This window comes from Saccopteryx leptura, chromosome 10, assembly GCF_036850995.1.
Source record: "Saccopteryx leptura isolate mSacLep1 chromosome 10, mSacLep1_pri_phased_curated, whole genome shotgun sequence".
In the NCBI taxonomy this organism is placed as follows: domain Eukaryota; kingdom Metazoa; phylum Chordata; class Mammalia; order Chiroptera; family Emballonuridae; genus Saccopteryx; species Saccopteryx leptura.
In genome coordinates, this window is record NC_089512.1 from 33,578,185 (window position 1) to 33,601,615 (window position 23,431).

Consider the following 23,431-nt stretch of genomic DNA (forward strand, 5'->3'; position numbering starts at 1 on the left):
TGCAGACCTGCACAGGGACTGCAGGCAACCCATGCAAGGGAGCACTGCAGCCCCCCAAACCTGCGCAGGGACTGCAGGTAACCCACACAGGGGAACACTGCAGCCCCCCAAACTTGCACAGGGACTGCAGGCAACCCACGTCTCCGAAGAGACTGGAGCACTGCAGCCCCCCAAACCTGCGCAGGGACTGCAGGTAACCCACACCTCCGAAGAGACTGGAGCACTGCAGCCCCCCCAACCTGCGCAGGGACTGCAGGCAACCCACGCCTCCGAAGAGACTGGAGCACTGCAGCCCCAAGCTTCTAAAATGGCTCCTTTTTATAGGGTGGCTATCTAGGATGAGCAAGCATCATACAGAAGCTGATGTGGCTGTTAGTCATTGGCTAGGGAGGTCGTGCGCAGTTACGGGGGGGGGGGGGGGTATTACTCAGTGGAGAATTTCAAACATAAACTTCTGATAAGGGTCTCTGACTCAATGCAGGATGTTGCCAAACTCTTTGTTCTCAGCGTCACAGGGACCTTGCACACTCTTGGCAGCCCCAGCATGTCAGTACTCCTTGAATCTAACATATGGCACCACAATAACCAAAGCAGTCTTCAGAAAGAAGAACAAAGCTAGGGGAATCATACCTTCCTATTTCAAATTATATTACAAAGCAATAGTAATCAAAATAGCATAGTATTTGCATAAACATAAACACATAGGTCAATGTAACAAAAAGAGAGCTCATATTCACACAAATATGGTCAATTAATTAATAACAAAGGAGCCAAAAATATACAGTGGGGAAGGGACATTCTCTTCAATAAATGGTGTTGGGAAAACTGGGCCACTATCTTGCACTATATATAAAAATCAACTCAAAATGGATTAATAGTTTGAATATAAAACCTGAAATCATAAAAGTCCCAGAAGAAAACATACAGGGTAAACTGCTTGACATCAATCTTATTAATGTTTAGATTACTAAGATGTTTAGATTACTTAGATGTTTTAGATTTGACACCAAAGTCAACAAAAGCAGAAATAACAGGCAAGGCTACATTAAATTAAATAGCTTCTTCACAGCAGAGGAAAGCAACAAAATGAAAAGGCAACTGACAGAATGGGAGAAAATATTTACAATCCATATATCTGATAAGGGGTTGATATCCAAAATACATAAAGAGCTCATACAACTGAATAGCAAAATTTAAAAAATCTGATTAAAAATTGAGCAGAGGTACTGAATAGACATTTTTCCAAAGAAGGTGTAAATGTGGCAACATGTATATGAAAAGTTGTTCAATATCACTCATGATCACGGTAATGCAAAGCCAAGCCACAATGAGCTGTTACCTCACACTTGTTAGAATGGCTGTCATAAAAAAGGCAAGAGATAACAAGTTTGGCATGATGGTAAAGGAAAGGGAACTTGGGGATCGATGTGCACTGTTGGTGGAAATGTAAATTTCCATTGGTACAGCCATTGTGGGAAACAGTGTGGAAGTTCCTCAAAAACATATATATATAATAGAACTGCCATATGATCCAGCAGTTCTACTTCTGAGTATATATCCAAAGGAATGAAATCACCATCTCAAGGACATATATCTCCACTCCCATGTTTATTGCAGCATTATTCACAATAGTCAAGACATGGAAACAACTAAGTGTCTGTCAGCAGATGGATAAAGAAGATGTGGTATTAGGGGGAAGGGAGAAAAGGGGTAAAATGGAGGTGGAAAGAGACTTTGGATGGGGGTGTTGGGGCACGATGTGGTGGGTAGAGAGTGTTATATTGAGTTGGACACTTGAAACCATGTCAACACGATAATTAAAAATAAATTTTAAAAAGGATGTGATACACACAGGAATATTATTCAGCCTTAAAAAAGAAGGAAATCCTGCCATTTACAACAACATGGATGAAACTTTAGGACAGTGCACTAGGGAGATAGGCCAGACACAGAAAAGAAAACTAATACATGATTGCACTTACGTGTGGAATATATGGTTGCCCACAGTGGTGAACATGGTGTGGGGTAAATGGGTAAAGGTGGTGAGTTACAGACTTCCAGTTATAAAATAAATATGTCCTGGGAATGTGAAGTGCAACATATTGGCTATAGTTAACAATAATATATTGTACAGGGTGGGCAAAAGTGGAGTCATGGTGGTTTGCATGGAAAATAATACAATAAGGGTGGTAAACACACAATACAATATACAGGTATGTATCGAATGGTACCCCTGAAATAATATATATAACTTTATTAACTAGTCACCCCAGTAAATTCAATTAAAACTTAAAAAAAATAAAAGTAAAAGAAAATAATACAAGAATAAACTGTTTTGCATACAACTGTAAACTTACTTTTCCCTACCCTGTGTATTTGTGAGTTACCAAGTGGATAGATCTTAAAAGTTCTTTCTCATCACAAGAAAAGTACATTTTTAACTATGTGAGATTATGAATAATAACTTTAATCATTTTGCAGTATATACATATGTCATATTATTTTGTGCACCTAAAACGAATACAATTTATATGTCAATTATATCTCTAAAACTTCCGAGGGAATAAATATGACTCAGAACAGTAGTCTTCAAACACTGTATGTAGATTCTGAAGGGTCCGTAATGGTGGTTCAGGAGTTCTACTTAAATTTGGTTTGAGTGCCATGATTGTTGAAGCCCAAGTTAGACACTGATTTTATATCCCTGATTTCAAAATTACCTTATAATTATATATAAATTAGGTAGAAGATAATTAAGTTCATGGAGATTAAAAAATAGGCAACAAATTAAGCTAATTTTTTCAGAGTTAGTAATGAAAACAGTGTAGAGAAGTCTAGGGGAGATTGCTCTTGTCCTTATTTACTAATAACATGTTATATTAGGTTAACCTGTACTGGTGTGGTCTTAAGAAAATTCAGCAATGTGAATTCATTCCCACATAGTTTTCACATTATTCAAAGTAATGATATGCTTCAATAAGAGCACACAATAAAGTAAATTACTATAATTGTCTTATAAAAACCACATTGGTATCCCTGGCAAGGTTATTTGTTCCTAAAATATTCCTTTAAAATGAAAAATGAAGAGTGTAAAAAGGTTGAAATCATCCCATAAAGTTATGTTCTTTTCATGTTTCAGGTATTTTCTGAATTTCAATGTTGAGAAATTAGGAAACTCCTTCTCTAATTTGTTTCACTCTAGTATTTTCATTGTTAGGAATTAGGACTTTACATTCTGTGTTGTAATCATAATTCCTACTGTTTACATACACACACCCTCTGTCTTTATCCATAGTTTTTGTTTCTAAGTTTTTTATTTTGATGTATCTCTTGGTTGAATAGACATTATCATCAAGTGATTTTTGTTTTCATATTCTCAGAGTTCATGGATGTCATATTTCCTGGTATCTTACTTATTTAGGACTATCGTCTTTCTTATTTAACTGAAGGGTAAATTGGCTAGTAATAAAATTCTTGATTCATGGTTTTTCCTCTCAGTTTTGTAGATGTTACTCCAGGGTCTTCCAGATTTGATTGAAAGTGTTGGATCAGGCTTTCCCTGCTTATTATTTTCATCCCCCCATCCCACCCTCCACCACCACGGTCACTTCTCTTCTGCCTGGATACCTGTAGGATTCAGTTCTTTATTCCTGAAATTTAGTATTCCTAACTTCATTAGGCTAAACCTGTTGATTATTTTTTCTGGGATATAATGTAAAGAAAGTGTATTTTTAGTGCTGAAATTCAGTTTTTTAAATGTTATTTATATCTTCCATTAAATCTTTGAATGAATGTTTTATTTCCGTGTGTTTCTCAGTAAATTTTTCTACATGTGTTTTTGTACTAAGTTGGATCTCTTTCATCTGTTTCATCAGTTTTTCTTGAATTGTAATTTTGTCTTTTTCATTTAATTTTAGGCTATTTCCTTATACTTGTTCTTCATTCAACAAATATTTAAAGAGCATATCTGTGTATGAGGCATTATTCTAGGTACTGTGGGTAGACTAGAGAATAAAATAGATGAAATCCCAGCCTTCGTGGAGTTTGTTTTAATTGTCTTCCGTATCTTTAGAACAGCTATTTGCTAAAGAATAGAGTAGGGAGGGGCAAAAAGTGAGCATCAGTTGGGTGTTTTCTTCAAATACCTCTCAACTCAACTGTGTTTTCTCTCAATCCTACCAGTAGACTCTTTCTTTAGTTCTTGATGTACTTAGGGTAATCCGTGTGACTTGGCAGCCCCTTAGATCACAGGTTCTTAGGTAGCGATCTCCTAGGGATTGGCTTCTACCCTCCATCTTCAGCTGGGCCAGAAATAGTGAAGATGTCTGCTTGCTTCCTCCTCTTGCACTGTCCCACCCTGTTCTGTGTTTTCGGGTTAGAGTCCTATCAGGAGCTTCTCCTATGGATAGCCCACGCAACTCATTTAAAAGATTGTTGGATAGGGATTCAAGGATATAGACAGCAGAGAAATAAGGGCTGACAGATGGACCATACACACAAACAGGCTCTTTTAGAAGACTCAGTCATCTTTCCAGGATCTGAAGGAGCTTTATTTGACTTGGTGTCCTTCCTCATTTTGGTCTACATGTTACTGTATTTGTTAGGAATTCTTCATAGTTTGGTTTGTGGTTGTAACTTTCTTGTTGTATTGAACATGTCATCTTTGACATGTTACATGTGTTCAAACCAGTGAATCCATACCTAGAATTTATAGTAACACTGGAGTCTAATAGAATTAATTTCACAATTATTATTGAATAGGGTGAAATAAGAGGAAACAATGATTGCTTACAGTATTTCAAATATCATGCTAAATTTAGCCTTTTCACTTACCTCATTTTGTTTTCTTAACTGTAAGCAAACTAAAGCATCTAGTGATTCATGGCTGTGAGTTGTACTACTGATTGGAGCTGGAGCTAGCATTTAGACTCAGACGTTCTGACTACAGAGTCTATATTCTTAACTCTGGTATAATCTAAGCAGCTCTTCCTCCACTCTGTACTTTCCCTTGCATACACACTTGACCCCTCCCTTCTCCCAGTCACCTCCACTATTTAGTAAAATTGTGTAGGAAGTGACTTTTATTGAAGAACTTCTATTTTAAGTACTAAATTTTTTGGCTACCTAAATATAGATACTTTTATGGGAGGTATTTATTTACTGCTTGTACAGGCATACTTCAGAGGGATTGTGGGTTTGGTTCCAGACCACAGTATAGCAAGTACGTATTGTAGTAAAGCAAGTCATAATCTTTTTGCCGATGGAAGGTCTTGCTGTTGGAAGATCTTGCCTTCAATTTGTAAAAAATGCAGCACCTGTCAGGCACAGTAAACCAAAGCACAATAAAACAAGGTATGCCTATATTTAAAACCATAGGTTTTAGCAGTACCTCAGACTGTTGCCATCATATGTTAGGTGGTTAAATAACTATGTTGTAGAAGTCATTAATCACAAATTCATTTTATTGGCCTTTTATAGAAAAAGCCCTTGATGAGGAAATATGAAATATTATGTTCTTGATATTAGTAATTAGACCGTATGTATGTGACCTATGAATGCCTGCAGTGCTGGTGTATTGGTTTGCTAGGGCTGCCACAACAAGGCACCACAAGTTGAGTGCCTTAAACAATAGGAACTTATTTTCTCACAGTTTGGGAGGCTAGACGTCAGAGATCAAGGTGTTGATATAGTTGATGCCTTCTGAAGTTTGTGAGGGAAGGAGCTGTTCTAGGCCTTTCTCCTTGGCTTATAGATGACCATCTTGTTGTGTCTTCCATCTGTACGTGTCTGTTCAAATTTCTTCTGCTTAGGAGGATACCAGTCATATTGCATTAGAACCCACCTAATTTTAACTGAAGTTAACCTCATTTTAACTTAATTACCTCTGTAAAGACCCTATTTCCAAATAAGGAAATTCTGAAGTGCTGGGGTCAGACTTCAACATATGAATTGGAGGGCAGTGGGCACAGTTCAACCCCAATACCCAGTGTCCATAACTTTCTCTTAAATGATACAGTGCAGCAGCTGTTGATTGTACCCAGCATTATAGGTGGAAACGTGGAACTGTAATTGCCTTTTGTTCATTCCACCCCCACGCTGAAAACAGAATCTGAAGCTTTTGCCACTGCTCTGGGTAGGCAGCTGAAGGACAGCATTATTTCCAGTTTGGGAAGAGTAGTGAAAGCACTTGGCTCCTGGCCCAGTTCACTGGTTATGGACATCTCTGTGGTGAGGAACAGAGAACCATTCTCTGCAAATAGAAGTTTTAGAAAATTACTAGGGGGACTGTTTATAATTATTACAAACACATATGAAAAACAAATAACTTTAATAGTATCAACTATCAAGTACTCAGCTTAGATCAGAAGACGACAGACCTTTTTATGTAAAGGACCTTACAGACACTGTGGTAACTACTCAACTCCTTTCATGTGAAAGCTACGTATTTAACTCTTAAATGAATAGATGTAGCTCTGTAGGCGGTAAAACCTCATTCATACAATAGGTGGTTGGCAGCCTCTGAGCTATAGTATGAAGACCCTTGGCATAGATGATAAAGAGACTACCTCATCTGTTTAATGTTAAAGTAGGGCACAGTAATTAATATGAAAAAATGTATTCTGATTATTTCAAAATAGGATAGAATGTTATAACTGGATCTTAGAGATCATTTAGCACAACCCTGATTTGACTGATAATTGAAGTTCCAAAAATCAAAGACTTGGCAGATGTTGGTGACTGACTAGATTAGGGAGAAAACTGATGGATCAAGTACCTTGCAGAATGAGACCTAGAGTCGAATAGGATACTCTGATTTGAGTGTCTCACACTTAGAATGCACTATGCATAAACAGGAGCCTCCTATGTTGTTTTAACCTGAGGCTCACCCTCCCACTTACCCCTCTTCTTGCCCCATACACACAACACACATATACACATAGGAGGTAGGGATTATGATTAACAAGTGAAGCGCTAGACTGTGGGTAACAGAACAGCCCCAGGTTCACACAGCCTATTGGTTACAGAACCATTATTAGATCACAGGTCCCACCCCTGGGTTCCTTCTGCTAACCCGTCTCCTTACACGTCTAGACCTCTCTTCAACTGCCTTTCTCTCTAGAGACCAGGATAGACTAATGTAAGTAATCAGATTTTTTATTTTTTTTTAATTACTTTCTGGTTTATCTTCAAATGAACTAGACATTTATCTAATTCTGGAAACCTTAAATAACATTTTTCTTTAAGAATCTATTATTTCAGAGTATATTTTTATATGTATGAATTATTAAATAAAAAGATTGGGTGAAAGAAAGCTAGTTGTCTGGATTTATCTGTGTACTCCAACTGTGGCATCCATTTGGTTTTATTTCGCTTTATTAAGGCTGGTGTTTAAGTGGATATGATTTCTCCCCCTTCCCCTTCTTTTTTTGTCTCCATCTTTATAGTGTTAGCCTTTGTGGCTAATTTTAAGTTGTCTGATTAATCTTACCCTGGAAATGTCTTTTCCATGCTGCCATATTTATTGCTCTCAAACCATTTTTTGTTTTATAGCCAGCTGCTGCTCTTGTAATATATATTGTTATGCTATAGTTGTCTGTTAATATGTAAAACATACTAATTACCAGTGTGGATAGGGGGGATAATTCCTTCTATTGGTGCTCTTAGAGATAGCCCAACATTTCTCATACACCTGACCTTTAATTTCCAAGGAATTAAAACATTTGATTGGTGTTATTAGAAGAAACACATGATTTAAGAAAAGACTTGTCTCTTCTTAGATTAGGATCATATATGTAAAATCCCATTGTGCTGATCTTCATGCAGATAAGTATCTTTAGAATCTAAAAAGAGCAAGCCAGCTTTTTAAATCTAATTGTCTTATTAGTACAAGTAGCAGTATGATTATCTTCAGTAAACTATAAACGGATTCTTTGTTTTAGTCACTCATATTTTTTGATAAATTGAAGAAAAAGAAAAGACTGTTTAATTATTATAACTTAAAATGGCAAAATGAAGCCAGCAGGGTTTTTTGCTTTGGCTGCCAAATGTGCCATGAAAATTAAATTTTCTTCCTTCAGTTGTTTATCTGATAACTCATAACCAAAAGAAAGACTACCTTACCTTTACCTTCTTCCTAATTACTTTCCAATTCTTTTTCCTTGCACTTGAAGCCAAATTTTGGAATATTTTTATAACCACTTACTTTATTCCCCTGAAATGTTTTATTTTTTAAATAGGTAGCATTTCAGTTTTATTTAAAAATTGGAATATATATATTTAAATGTACACAGTACACATTGAAGTTGCCTTTTTACCCCAATCCCCCATCCCATCACCCAGTTCTCATTGCACCCTTCCACCAACATAAACACGTAGGCAGCCAGTGTTATTAATGTAATAGCTTACCATTCCTCTGGGGGTTTCTTATAAAATGAGTATAGAGATGATCTCTTCCTTTTTCTACATAAAAGTAATGACTATTATTCATACAGTTTTCACTTACTGCATTTTTTATTTTATTTTTTCATTCATCTTTATCAGCACACAGATCCTCCTCATTTTTAGTGACAGCCACATTCTATTTTGTTGTTATTTAATACCTTGAATCAGACTTACAACCTCTCCTGTTTGTTGAAGCCCCACTATCAGGCCTCATTCTTCTTTTCCTTGTTTATCCAGGTACTTGTCTCTTCTGAGTGTCTGTTTCACCACCCGTTAGGCCTTAATGCCAGGACTTGCCCTTTTACCTTGCACATAAATGCAAAATTGTACAACGAGGTATAGGGGTAGAAAACCATTGACTTTCCAAGCATATACATGGGAGAATAAAGGAGCCTACCCTCATTTTTCTTCACTATGTTTAGGGCCCCAATCTCCTAACCCATAAACATTTCAAGTATTTGTACTATCTGCCTTCTCACCTCTTACCCAAAAGAAACGCTTACCTTATTGTGGTCACACAAGTCTATGTATTAACTGTCTTGTTCTCTACAGAGGCTGGTAGATAGTTGTTCAGATGTTTAGTACATGAATATACCACTCTCTCTGCTAGAAAGGGAGAAAGCCAACTACCTTTCTTTCTCCCAAAGCCTCACTGAGCAATTTTGAAAGCTCTCACTCATATTGGTTGTTGATTCTTTGAGTGTTCTCATTGTTACTGCCTACAGAGCATTCAGCTGCATAGAATTTCAACTGTTCCATCTGTGTATGATTTCCTACACCTGCATATCATTTCATTTTCTCTAACATTCAAGACTTTTAAAACTACCTCTAATATATATATATTATATATATATATATATATCTGTTCTATGTGTACTAGGTACATTGACTGTATTTTAATCTTTGTAACAAGATAGTAGATCTGTTTTATAGACGAAGAAACAGGTTCAGAAGGACAACGAGCTAGGGACCCAAAGCTAGTAGTTACTAGATCTGTAACTTGAGGGAGTCACTGCATTTGATTATTCTCTGGAATCTCACACTGAAAACAGAATATAAACATTAGGAGGTCTGAATTCTAGCCTTGGTTCTGCTGTAGTTGACTCTGATATTGAAGTGTTCGCTATATCTGCAAGTCATCATCTAGAAATTAAGGAGATTGGACTAGATATGTAAAGCTGTTTACTATTTTGGATATAAACCTAGTATTGCTGATAGCGCAGGTTTGTGACCACTTCCTCTAAGAGCTAGGGCTATTTCTGTCTTGTTGAGACAGGTATCAATCAGTGGTTTTTATGGAGACAGTAGATTTCTCCCTCCCTCAAATTATTGTCTTATTAAATGTATTTCCATTCTAACTTTTTTCTATTAATGATTTTTATTATTTATTTTTTATTATTTTCATTTTTATTGACATTAGTTAGCAAAATCATACAGGTTTCAGGTGCACAATCTTACAACACATAATCTGTACACTGTGTTGTGTGTTCACCACCCCGAGTCAAGTCTCCCATCTGTTATCATTCATCCCCACTATGTCTTCCTCCATCCTTTCTACCTCCATTCATCACCACACTTTTGTTTGTAATGATTTTTAAATAACTTTATATTTGATTTTTTTTGTTAGTACTTCTTTAAACTTAGATAGACAACCCAGAAAGCTGTATAGATTGGTTCATTTCTTCAATTTTTTTTCTAAGTCTATAGCCATTGTATCCATTTTATACAATAATTTTGTAATACTAATGTGTTTTTAACTGTCACTGAAAAACTGTTTTGATATTATATTGCCTTATAACATGATGCATTCATTAGTAAAGAAATATGAAGATTTCATAATAGTCAACATTTTATGTCTGAGTATTATGTATTTATTTAAGTATTTGAGTTTTTAACACACATTCTAAAGTGGGGTCCGATTTTTACTTTGGATATGCTCTGTATAAAGGTGGCTTTTCTAGCCTATACATGATCTTTTATTTTTAATAAAAAGCAAATATTTTATTGGATAATTATATCAATTAAAAAAGATAGTTTTGTTTTATAATTTAAGGGTAAGAAAGTATTATTAAAATGAAGTACTACTTTTTCAATTGTTATTTATCCAATTTGGACTATATATAACTATTTCAGGAGATTGACTTAAAATTATTTTATGCAAAATATTTCAATTTATTTTTTTCTTCTTGTTGCAGGAGCTAGAGTTAATGCCAAAGACAGCAAATGGTTGACACCTTTACACAGAGCAGTTGCATCTTGTAGTGAGGTATGAAATTTCTCTTAGTAAATATATTGTATATAAAAACATTAAGTAGGCTTGCCTGTGAGCCCATATTTAAATTCTGTATTTTCAAAAGAAGGGAAAGCAACTGAAAATGAAGAGTTTAATGTAGTGGAGAGTAGAAAACATACTTCCTACAAGAGAGGAATTATTTTTCTGTCTTATAAAATTCTCCGCAGAGCTTTTCTCTACTGGTTCTCAATAATAGTGTGATAGTGTTGTAAAATTTCTAGTGACTGTGATCAAGTGGTCTCAGCAGTGTATAATGATAATTGAAATATTGCTTAGGTAAGCACTCGAATTAGTTTCAAAACATTACTTGATCTCACATTTTACCAGTTCTAAATATATAACCTTCAAATATGTTTGATGTCTTATGAAGAAGAACAGTTACTGCTTATTTATAACCTTGTACATTGTTTACTTTTCCAGTTAACTGACATTTTTGGAGAACATACTTTTTATAATTTTCATATCTTCTAGTCCTCATGATATCCTTGTAGGATAGATATTTAGAGGAAACTAGTTAATGATTTACCAGAAACCACTGAGCTCTTGAGTAGAAGAAATGGGACAAAACTTGGACCCTTTTTTTTTCCTGTCATTTTGCTTCTTTCTAAAATGTATTATCTCTTTTTAAAATTTGTGCCCAGAACACCTATTTTGCCTATCTTATGATAGTTGATACTTATTGAAATTTTTAAAAAATAATTTAAAATATAAAAGTATATAATAATTATTGAAATATTGCTTAGGTAAACACTGGGATTAGTTTTAAAACATAATTTAAAAATATAAAAGTATATGATTATATAAATTAATGTTAACCCAGTGTTCCTTTAGTTATTAAAATTGTGGGAGACATGGGAATGTTGCTACTGGTCCTTCTCCCCATCATGGACCAAGTAGTTCTGGAGAAGGAAAGAAAACTGGTGCCTCAGGAGAGTGTTTCTTCAAGAGAAGCTGGGGGAACCCCTGTCTCTTCATTCTTCTTTGTATTCCTCATTGTGAACTACATCATGAACCCAGACCAGGAGTTGAGCACGTACAGAGAAGTAGGGGAAAGGGACTGAGAAGGATTACAAACCCTGCAGGGTGGCAGGGGCAGTCTGTTAGCCATACCCTCCTCATTGGGAGAAGGAGGGAGGGAACAGTGGCCACACTTGAGCACACATTGTAAATCAGATCTGGATCCTCAGAGTGCTGTAGCTGATGAACTATGAAACTTGGGTTTGAAGAGACTGGCTTCAGATATCATTTGCCTTTTTCTAGCTGTGTGACTTAGGGCAAATCTGACGATGATCGTGAAAACTAAGATATGTTAATTAAAATACTTTAAGCTCTGAAGTTTCATGGTAATGTTAAGTTTCTGGCTAGCCCTCTTGTAAGGAAATTTTTAAAAATAAAGTCAGTTAAGAAAGAAACAAACATTACCATTCTTGGAATTAATAAGATAGTCATGCCTATCCAATTGTTGGTATGACTCTTGGGAACATGCCTATTAAAATTAGTAGAATTTTGCCAAATTAAATCATGAGAAAGAACAGTTTGTATATTTCCAGAGACTGTAAAACAGACCAAAAATTCTTAAAGATTTTCTTCATTTTAATTAGTGTTAGAGGAAGATTGCAAATCCCACACAGAGACTTGACTGACTGCTGATTTTTAATTGTGCACTTAGCCTGAATTTAAGGGGAAGCCGTAGATTAGAAAGTAAGGACCCTACTAAGTTTCTTAAGTCTGCTTTTTAACCTAAAAATTACTGGGTGCATAGTATTATTAATCTTTTGTAGGATTATGGGAAACAAATGTGACCATTTCATAAAAATAAAACTTCTGTAAACCCTGAGGGTCACTTTTCTTTTAATATTTTAGATTTTATTTATTCATTTCAGAGAGAGATAAAGGGAGAGAAAAAGGAGGAAGAGCAGGAAGTATCAACTCCCATATGTGCCTTGACCAGGCAAGCCCAGGGTTTCGAACTGGCAACCTCAGCATTCCAGGTCGATGTTTTATCCACTGCGCCACCACCGGTCAGGCTCATTTTTCTTTTAAAAAGAAAATCTCAAAATTAGCAAAACTGCTAGGAAACATAGTCATGGTTATCAATTTTACCAATGTTCTTTTAATTATTCCCATTCGTCCTGAAAGCAAAAGAGAGCTTATAGTTACTTCATTACTAGAAAGCATAACCACAGGAGGGTATGTAAAAGGAAGAATTTAAAGTAGCTTTTGTTTATGTTTTTGAGATATTATGAGAGAAGTACCTCCTACAGAAGATGATTGGAGTAATCATTTTCTTAATCTTCCCAGGCCATACATAGCTAATACCATTGTGGATGCATAGTAGAGAAGTTACTTCATTACATAGAGTAGATGTCTCAGAGCTTAATTCCTTCACTGAACCGGGGTTGAGCAAAGACTGCTTCAAGTTAAATATCACAAGCTTCACAACTCTCCTTCAGTGACATAGTTTCCACACACCTGGTCTTACTGGCTGGCTGCCTCAGCTTGTCTGCACCACTGATTGTGACTGTCATTCTTTAAATATAGCATGCAATTCAGCTAGCGCTCTTTCATTGTGGGGTAGTCTTCTGAATATATTGATTTCGGAGCCTGAGGGCTTTTCTCTGTACAGTTGTTTTGTTTGTTGGTTTAAGAACCACGTCACACCGCCAGATCTTCTGGAGGGTATACGTTTATTTTTTTAACCTAACTCCAGGAGCTGCATATTAGTTCTATCAAGATAACAGTTTAAGTTATACATATTATCATGTGAGATATTAGCAGTATGTTCAAACAGTGTGTTTATTTGCACTTGTTAACCCTCCTTTTTCCCATACCTAACTTCAAATCATTGGTAACATTTCTTAAAAAGTAGAGCCAAGGACAGCTGCTTCTGTAGAGACTGTTCTCGATCGACCCTAAACTATGAATAAATACTCTTTGGGCCTGACCTGTGGTGGCGCAGTGGGTAAAGCGTCAACCTGGAACGCTGAGATCACCGGTTCAAAACCCTGCACTTGTCTAGTCAAGGTATATTTGGGAGTTGATGCTTCCTGCTCCTCCCCCTCCCCCCCACTGCCCATCTCTCTCTCATTCTCTCACTCTCTGTCCTCTCTAAAATGAATAAATAAAATAAAGTTTAAAAATAAATAAATAAATACTCTTTGGATATAATTATTTAACCTGTTGTCACCCCGTATTTAATAATCTTATTTAAATCGATGTCATAGGATAATACATGCTGATAATATGATCTAGAATTTTACTGGCATATGACATAAGGCTTACTGATTTATAATTTCCAGAAACTTACCTGTTTTATCTCCAATCTTTAGAGATTTCTCTGCATTTTCAAAGATCCTTACTATTATGATCTGACATGTTATTCTGAGTAGTAAATGGTGACTATAGACTATATTAGTCAGCTTTGACTGCTATGACAAAATACCATAGACTGGCTTCAACTGCGGACATTTATTTTCTCAGTCAGGAGACTGGAAGTCCCAGATCAGGGTCCAGCAGGATCAGTTTCTGGTGAGGGCTCTCTTCCTGGCTTGCATACTGCCACCTTTTCTCATTGTGTCTCCATATGGGTGGGGGAGTTTGGGGCAAGAGGATCTCTCTTTCTTCCTCTCTCTCTTTCACTCTCACTCTCACGGAGCCAAAAGTCTTTCCAGGTTAGGGTCCCTCCCTTATAATCTCATTTGATTTTAATTACCTCCTGTAGACCCTGTCTCCAAGTACAGTCACATTATGGGAGTTAGGGTTTCCGCATATGAATTGTGGGGTGACACATTCAGTCATTACTGTGTTTACAGCCTCCCTTAGGTGCCGTCTTACTACCCTCACCTGCCATAAATTGGATTGATTCTTTTCAGTGAAACAAAAGAATACTTTTGGTGTTTCTATTCTTGATAATGGAATGTAACATTCCTCACACTTCAGAAACTTAAATATATACATTATGGATTCTAGAGTGGGAATGAATAAGATAAGCCTAACTTCTACAGTATGCTGTTTTTGCCCAATTTATCCAATCATAAATTCTTCATTTGTTTTTAGTTATTTTCTCATACATCGTTAACATTTCCCATTAGAGTGTTAGTTTTCTCCCCCAAGTTACAATATACCTTTCTTAAGGATGCAGATTGGGAATCCTAATACTGTTTGTATCTATTTCTCCATAATTTTGAGAATATAAAGCATATGTTGTATTCTTCTATGTATCCTTTTCCCCTATTCCTTTTTTAAATTAAAGTGTAGTTTACAGAAAAATACACAAATTTTAAGTATCTAGTCTTGAATTTTGGCAAATATATGGACCCATATAACCTTGTTCTCAGTCAAGATAGAAAAGATTTCCCTCATTCCTCATTCCAGCAAGCTCCCTCGTGTCCCTTTCCAGGCGTTCCTCCCATCCCAGAGACAGCCCACATTCTGACTTTTCTCACCAGACAGCCACTGTACCTGTTCAAGAACTTTATAAAACTTAAAATCATGTAGTATGTGCTCTTGTGTCTTGACTTTTGTTCATAATAACATTTTTGAGATTCATTCATATTATTGTGTATATTAATGGTTCATTCCTCTTGTTACTGAGTATTATTTCATTGAATGTACTACAGTTTGTTTATCCATTTTCTTATTGATGGAATTTATATTTCTGGTTTTTGGTGCTTATGAATAAAGCTACTCTAAATACTCTTAGGTAGGTCTTCTGATATTTCTCTTAGGTAAATAACTAGAGCGGAAATATGGGATCATCGGGTAGGTCTCCATATATTTTTGATTAGCTGGCTGACTTTCCTAGTATGTTGATTGATTACTATTGATTGTCTGTCTAATCTTTTGCCAGCTCTTTTAAATACTTAAATGCTGTTTCCCATATTTCAGTGATTTTCAACCTTTGTTTCTCACGCACTCATAAACTAATTACTAAAGAAAAAGGGGCCCTGACCTCTTCTTCCTTAGTAACTGATTTATTTGTGCCATGAGATGAAAATTGTTGTATTTAGTCAGGGGCACTGAACTTAGTAATTAGTGTGTGTTTGTGCCATGAAAAATAAGGTTGAAAATCACTGCTATATTTCAAACAGTTCTGATTACTTTTTATTTCAAAGGCTTAAAAAGCTACATGTGAATCAGAGATAACAGTATTTTGTTTAGTCTTCCTTGCCACTTTTTATATTTACAGTTATTTTACACTTTTGAACACTTTTCACGTACAGTAGATTTTTTTGCTATGTGGTAGACTTAAGCCGTGTGGTGGACTGGTGGTGTATCCCTTTGTTAGAGCTGTGAAAACTGAGTGCCAGTTTTACATGATTCTGTTCTGGGCCTTTTCATTTCATATCCAGTTTGTCATTCATCTACCAAAAGTAGGATTATCACTGTAAGGAGAAAATTATTTTTTTTTAGTTCTGACTATATTGCTTAATGGGGTGGCATACTGGATTCCTTTAGGATGTTACCATAAGATGTATTGTGATGTTTTCTGTGTGCTTCTGGGAGACCAAATTCCTTTGAACAGTAAACTCTTAAATTGCCTTGTCAACCCAACTTTCCTACCAGGTAGCATCACCCAAAGACTTCGTATCTCTCTCTCTAATGAACTAGATCCTAATGATCTTTATTTTGTAAAATATAGCATGTATAGTCCTTTGCACCATGGTATGTGTTAACTTTTTCTTCTTCTTCTTAGTAAGAGGAGAGGAGATAAATTCCCACATGCACCCAACCGGGATCCCCCCAGTAATCCCCATCTTGGGCCAGTGCTCTGCCCCTCTAGAGCCATGCTCACAATGGAGCTACTTTTAGTACCTGAGGTGAAGGCTCCACGGAGCCATCTTCAGCACTCGGGCTGATGCACTCAAACCAATTGAGCCATGTCGGGAAGGGGAAGAGAGAGAGAAAGAGAGAAAGGGGAGAAGTAGATGGTCACTTCTCCCATGTGACTGGGACATCCACACACCAGGTCGACACTCTACCACTGAGTCAACTGGCCAGGCCTAAATTTTTATATATTTAATGGTAAAGCAATAAATCTCCTTAAAACTGTTGAAAGTATAAATTAATTTTATCTCACCATTTAGAAAAATAAGACATGATTGTTTTTGAAGAATATTTGTTAATACTTCTTTTTTTGCATTTTGATAGAGATTTTTATGCCTTTCGTTGGAGGACAGAAAAGGGGAATGTTTTATCTTGATGCATCTTATGTGGCTCTGACTACTGCCTTTAGTTTAGAATATTTTGTATTTGGGGGTTAATTTTATTTCATATATATATATAGACAGTGTGTCTGTAAAGTCATGATGCACTTTTGACTGGTCACAGGAAAGCAACAAAAGACAATAGAAATGTGAAATCTGCGCCAAATAAAAGGAAAACCCTCCCAGTGTGCATGCGCAGATGATGATGTAACACCGTGTATACAGCGGAGCAGCCCACGGCCATGCCAGTCGAGATGTGGACTGTACAGAGGAAAGTTCAGTGTGTTCTGTGGCTCGCTAAATTTGAATCCGTGACCAAAGTGCAACGTGAATATCGGCGCATTTATAACAAAGCACCACCACATAGGAATAACATTACTCGGGGGATAAGCAGTTGAAAGAAACCGGCAGTTTGGTGGAGAAACCCCGTTCTGGTAGGCCATCAGTCAGTGATGAGTCTGTAGAGGCTATACCGGATAGCTACTAAGGAGCCCTAAAAAATCTGTGCATGAGCCCACATCAAACTGCACTGAATAGGTGTGAAACTAGGAGAGTTTTTCTTTTATTTGGCACAGATTTCACATTTCTATAGTCTTTTGTTGCTTTCCTGTGACCAGTCAAAAGTGCACCATGACTTTACGGACACACTGTATATATATGTAATTTTTAAAACTGTTAACTCAATTTGTTTTTTATAACTCTTATCTTCATGTGTTTTAGGAAGCAGTTCAGGTACTCTTGAAGCATTCTGCAGATGTTAATGCCCGAGACAAAAATTGGCAAACCCCATTACACATAGCTGCTGCTAATAAAGCCGTCAAGTGTGCTGAAGCTCTGGTACCTCTTCTGAGTAATGTAAACGTGTCTGATCGAGCAGGGAGAACTGCACTACATCATGCAGCTTTCAGTGGACATGGTGAGGTAGGTGCCATTCAGTTAGACCAGCCCTTTTCAACCTTTTGCATCTCAAGGCACATGTAAACAAATTACTAAAGTTTTGTGGCACACCAAAATATTATTTTTTCTGCTCTAACAAAAAAAATAGATATAATTTTGAATCATTCACACAGAACAGCTATTGTTAGGTTAGCTGCTATTGTTTTTTATTTGACAATCTAACAGAAAGAGGTCAGTGCCCCTGACTATATAGTTAGGTATTGCCTGTTTTAAAAATTCTTGTGGAAAAAAAAAAAAAAATTCTTGTGGCACATCCGTTGAGAATAACCGAATTAGATGATGATTCTGTCCTCCTACGTCATCTTACTCCCTCACCCCAATTATTAATGACCTCGCCCTTTTTAGTCATTCATTAGTTTATGATAAAAACAGCAAAAATTTTTCTTGCTAATTATGTCTAATTTTATTATACAAGCCCTTAAACTTTTTTCATAATTCATGATAAAACTTCCAGAGATTTAGAAATTTTTCAGATACAGCCCATGCACTTCCTTGATTTTCATGCTCAGCCTGGGAGACAAAGGAGAGCCCTGCCAAGTGCAACCCAGTGTGAGACTGTTCTGCCAGGGGAGAAACCAGCTAGGAAGGCACAGGAGTTTACTGTGCTCCCAGAAACATAGTAGCAAAGGAAGCTGGAGTTTAGAAGACATTTTCTTACCGTTTATTTTATTATCAACATTTAGTCAAGAGTCTTTGGTGACAATCAAAACAACTTAAGAAAATAAGTATCTTATGCAACATCTAATATTAGATGTTGTCCTAGAAGACTTAGGAAAGAATGAAACACAATTAGAACTTTTGAGGCCAGTTTGTACCATCTTTCATTTTTATTGTAGAAACAGAAACTGGAAGTAAAGTGATGTTCCCGTAAGTCTGTGGCACTAAAGAGCCAATAGCTGCAGTGTTAGTCACTATTTTTTCTCTGCCTTTGCAACAAAGAATTCTTGCCCTCACTGCAATTAAAATCACAAGATGCATTCCTTTTAGAAATCTGGAATGCCCTTTCCATTGGGGAAACTATTGAAAATATGACTAGACTTAATAAAAATGTTATTCTTGGTACATTATGAGGTAAGTAGACTGTGCAGTGATTTTCAGGACTAATCACATTATGAAATCACATTTTAGTTTGAATTAAATTTAAGACTTTCTAGAATGAGTATGTACTTTGCATTTTGATAACACTTTGGGCTATAAAATAAAAGGAATAAGACTTTTTAAATATTCAATTTTTAGACTTTATAGATTTGTATGTAGTTGTTCATAAAATACCAGGACACAAAGTGGCATCTCTAAGAAATACTGATGCCTAACTTGAAGATCACCACAGTGAACCCTTTTTCATATTTTATACTGTTATTTATTAAATTATGTGAATGAGTCTTTGGCATTTAGTATAGCTCCTTTATGCAAATGCAGAATTTGTGATGAGTATTCATCACAAGAGATAATCATGAAATTGTACTGCATTTTATTTTATTCTTTTTTTCTTAAGTGAGAAGTAGGGAGGCAGAGAGACAGACTCCTATATGTGCTCTGACCGAGATCCACCCAGCAAGCCCCTACAGGGCAATGCTCTGCCCATCTGGGGCCATTGCGCCATTGCTTGGCAGTGGAGATATTTTAGCACCTGAGGTGAGGCCCTAAAGCCATCCTCAGTGCCTGGGTCCAACTTGTTCCAACTGAGCCATGGCTGTGGGAGGGGGAGAGGGGAAAGGATAGAAAAGCAGACGATCTCTTCTTTGTGCCCTGACCGGGAATTGAACCCAGAACATCCACACACCAAGCTGATGCTCTACTGCTGAACCAACTGGCCAGAGACTACTGTATTTTGATTACTATGTTTATTATAATTCCAGATGGTCAAGCTACTCCTGTCTAGAGGTGCCAATATCAATGCTTTTGACAAGAAAGATAGACGTGCTATCCATTGGGCAGCTTATATGGGTATGTACTTAAAAAAATTTTTTTTACATTATGTATTCAAGAAGAGTTGTGCATTTTAATTCACATTTATTTGTCTTAGGATAGTGAGAAATTACACCACCATATCTGAGTTTGCTGCCTCAGTGAAACCAACCCAGTAGTGAGAGATTTGTCAGAATGTCAGAACAGGACTGCATGGGTACACCTGACAAGGCCTCTACAGGGCAGTGCTGTGCCCATCCAGGGTATTGTTCTGTTGCCCGGCAATGGAGCTATTTTTAGTGCATGAGGCAGAAGGAGGCTACTGAGCCATTCTCAGCACCTGAGGCCAACTTGCTCGAACCAGTTGAGTCATGGCTAGAGGACAGGGAGTGAGGAGGGAGAGGGAAAGAAGGGGGAGGGTTAGAGAAGGGGATGGTTGTTTCTCCTGGGTTCCTTGACCTGGGATTGAACATCCCACGCCAACCGATGCTCTACCACTGAGCCAGCTGGCCAGGACCCCCTCAGGATATTTTAAAATGCTCAAGAAGAGCACAGTAGAAATGCTGTCTTGTAGGTGAAGGTAGATTTCTAAGCATGGGAGAAGTACAACCTGCCACAAACCTTGCAAGTCCTGCAAGACTAGGGTTGTACCTCTGGGAGGAAGCCATGGATACAGGCATTGTTTTTCTGAAAGAACTCCTCCCTTTGCAGCCTTGGAGTTCAGGGCTTTTCTCTTTCTACCAAATGGTATCTGTCATTCTGCTTCTGCTATTCTATGTAGTTCCTGGCTTAGGAACTAGAACACCATAAAATGGACTGACATATCCACTCATATACCTGATTACAAAGACATTTGCTAGATACCTTTCATACAGGCATAGCTTATCCTCATTACTCCCTGCTTTAAGTTTGTCTTTTCCTTTATCTCATTTAAAAGATTAGCACCCTTTCCCTCTAAGGAGCATGACCATGCCTTTCCCCTCCCTTCTTCCCCCCAGACGTGCCTTTCTCTCTCCTAAGGCTCCAAAGGCCCTTCTTTTATTTCAGTAACTTGTTTCCTGAGCCTGTGCAGCCCAACTGGCTCACTTCTACCCCTGTGACTTCCTAAACTTTTTCTTATCATTTGAAGGGAGGGGTAATAAAAGTAAAAGATTAAGGAAGATTCAATGAAGCATTATTAATTTTAAAAACTATAAAATTTTAAAATAGGAAAATAGAAGAAAACAACTTAAAGCAGTTATAACCAGTAATAACCCCAAGGTCTAGGAAAATTCTTTACCTATAGAAACATAACCAAAAGCAATAAATCCATCTTGAATTACAAGTCTGACTGTTAGTGTGGTTGTAAAGAAAGATAAAAAATGAAGGCTAAAATCGTTGTCAGCTGGTCCCTATTTTGAAAGCCAAAACCTGAAAATCTAGGTCTCTTAGTGTTTTTCTCATACCAAAGATTTGTGCCTCTAGTTATGTAATGGGCAGTTTTCTTCTGTTAATTGAAAGTATACATCCAGAAGCAAGTGTCCTATGGCATCCTAACAGCCCCTCCTCACAGCCTGTAGATTTTTTATATTTTAAGTCTTAGGAACTTTTCTGAATATTCTGATATAGCTTATTCTTTAATAGAGATTAGAAACAGTCCGACTTAAAACTATATACCTCATGCCTGACCAGGTGGTAGCGCAGTGGATAGAGTGTCGGACCGCGACACGGAGGACCCAGGTTCGAAATCCTGAGGTCGCCGGCTTGAGTGTGGGCTCGTCTGGCTTGAGCAGAGGCTCACCAGCTTAAGCGAGGGGTTGCCAGCTTGTGCCCAAAGGTCATTGGTTAGAGCAAGGGGTCACTGTCTCTGCTGGAGTCCCCTAGTCAAGGCACATATGAGAAAGCAATCACTGAACAACTAAGGAGCTGCAGTGAAGAATTGATGCTTCTCATCTCTCTCTCTTCCTGTTTGTCCTTATCTGTCCCTCTCTCGGACTCTCTCTCTCTCAAACAAACAAACAAAAAAAAAAACACCTATATACCTCATATTAAAGGGTTTAGACATTAAGCAGACTGCACTGCATTGGGCCTTTTACCTCCAAAGAATTAGACGTGACTAATAGCTGTTTTCATGAAATTGAAGGCCAGGGCATTTTAGGGTTACTTTGAAATGCAGCTCCTGGAATAGCTGGCTGTGGGTATCTCACAGGCCTTCAAATGGCTTTGTGAATTTCTTTGATTCACTAAGTGTCACTTTTAAGGCCAATTTTGGATTGAAAAATAAATTCTCATGATTTTTTTACCTCACTGTTCACTTAATTTTTGAGCATAAACATTTAGAAATTCATAATTCTCTTTTCCCTGTCTCTTCAAATGTGGAAAGAGAGGAGTATTGACGCATAGCTTCTAGAACTGCTCAGTTGTCCTAGGCATTCCGGACTAGAGAGCTAAATATTGGAGAGTAGGGCTAGCTCTTGCCTGGTCTAGTAGACAAGCCTTACGTCCAGGTCCTTGTCACCACTAGGTTATATTCAGAGAACCTGTCAGCATCAGGTAAGAGACATTAGAATTACATGTAGTCACCTTGTAATTTATTTCTCACAGGCTTCCTTATTTGCCCTGCCTCCTTACCTCCTGGTTGATGCTCCCCTCACTTTTCTGTTCGGCTCTGCCCTTACCCTTATGCTGTTATGAATTCTCTGTCCGTGCTCCCCAGTCCCACCTCTGTACCCAGAATGAATTGATCGTTTCCCACTCCCTACCCCATTTTTACTTTTATCATGAACTTTTGTTTAAAATCCCTTTTACACATTCTTCTTTTCTATTGCTTTCAGTACTTTTAGCAGTTCTACCTAAGGTCACTTTACCATGATGACTTTGACATAGAAGATGCTGAATAAGTCTTTATTACCTTGATTAGCAGCTCATTACATTATTTCTTCTTGAAGCAATGCACAATTTTTATAAATAAATACCTTTTAATGACAGATATGAAACTACAGAAATAGATTTTAAAAGTGAAAGCTCTCCTAATCACTTTTTTTTAAAAAAGATTTCTTCCACATCTTTTTATTCATTTAAGTTTATTCCTTTTTATTGAATTTATTAAGGTAACACTGGTTAACAAAATTATATAGGTTTCAGGTGCACAGTTCCACAACACATCTCTGTACACTGGGTTGTGTGTTCAGCACCCGAGTCAAGTCTCCTTCCATCACGTTGATCTTCCTGTACCTGCTCCACCCCCACTCCCTCCTCCCAGCAGTCTCCACACTGCTGTTTGTAGCCATGAGTTTCTTTCTTTCTTTTTATTTTTTTATTTTTGCTCAATCCCTCCACCCCGCTAGAAGCAATGCATAATTTGAATAGATTTGAAATAGCAGTTTTCTCCTTCCTTTCCTTTTCATAAACACAGAAATTTTTAACATAGCTCATTTTGCTTTTCTTAAATATTGATAAGAAAAGAAAAAAGTAGGAAATTTTCAAAAATCCTGAAGTATAGTGATTACAGATAGCAAATTCACATTGCAGAGATATTTTTAAAAAAGATGTTATTGACTATAGAATTGTGTATACCATATGTGTCTAATGGGTACCATCTTCTAAAAATATAGATGAGCCCTGGCCGGTTGGCTCAGCGGTAGAG

General features: G+C 37.0%; 1 protein-coding gene across 9 annotated transcripts in view; it reads left to right on the plus strand.

The window, feature by feature from the left end:
• The window catches only part of ANKRD28 (ankyrin repeat domain 28), a 176,459-nt gene that overhangs the window by 100,338 nt on the left and 52,690 nt on the right, over nucleotides 1-23,431 (plus strand). For 5 of the 9 annotated variants that reach the window (XM_066351829.1, XM_066351828.1, XM_066351830.1 and 2 more), the window contains 3 exons: nucleotides 10,638-10,708; nucleotides 17,662-17,862; nucleotides 19,758-19,845. In XM_066351829.1, coding sequence (XP_066207926.1) covers nucleotides 10,638-10,708; nucleotides 17,662-17,862; nucleotides 19,758-19,845 — 360 coding nt within the window. The remainder of the gene's footprint in view (nucleotides 1-10,637; nucleotides 10,709-17,661; nucleotides 17,863-19,757; nucleotides 19,846-23,431) is intronic. The other 4 variants (XM_066351831.1, XM_066351834.1, XM_066351832.1 and 1 more) reach the window with 1 other exon arrangement.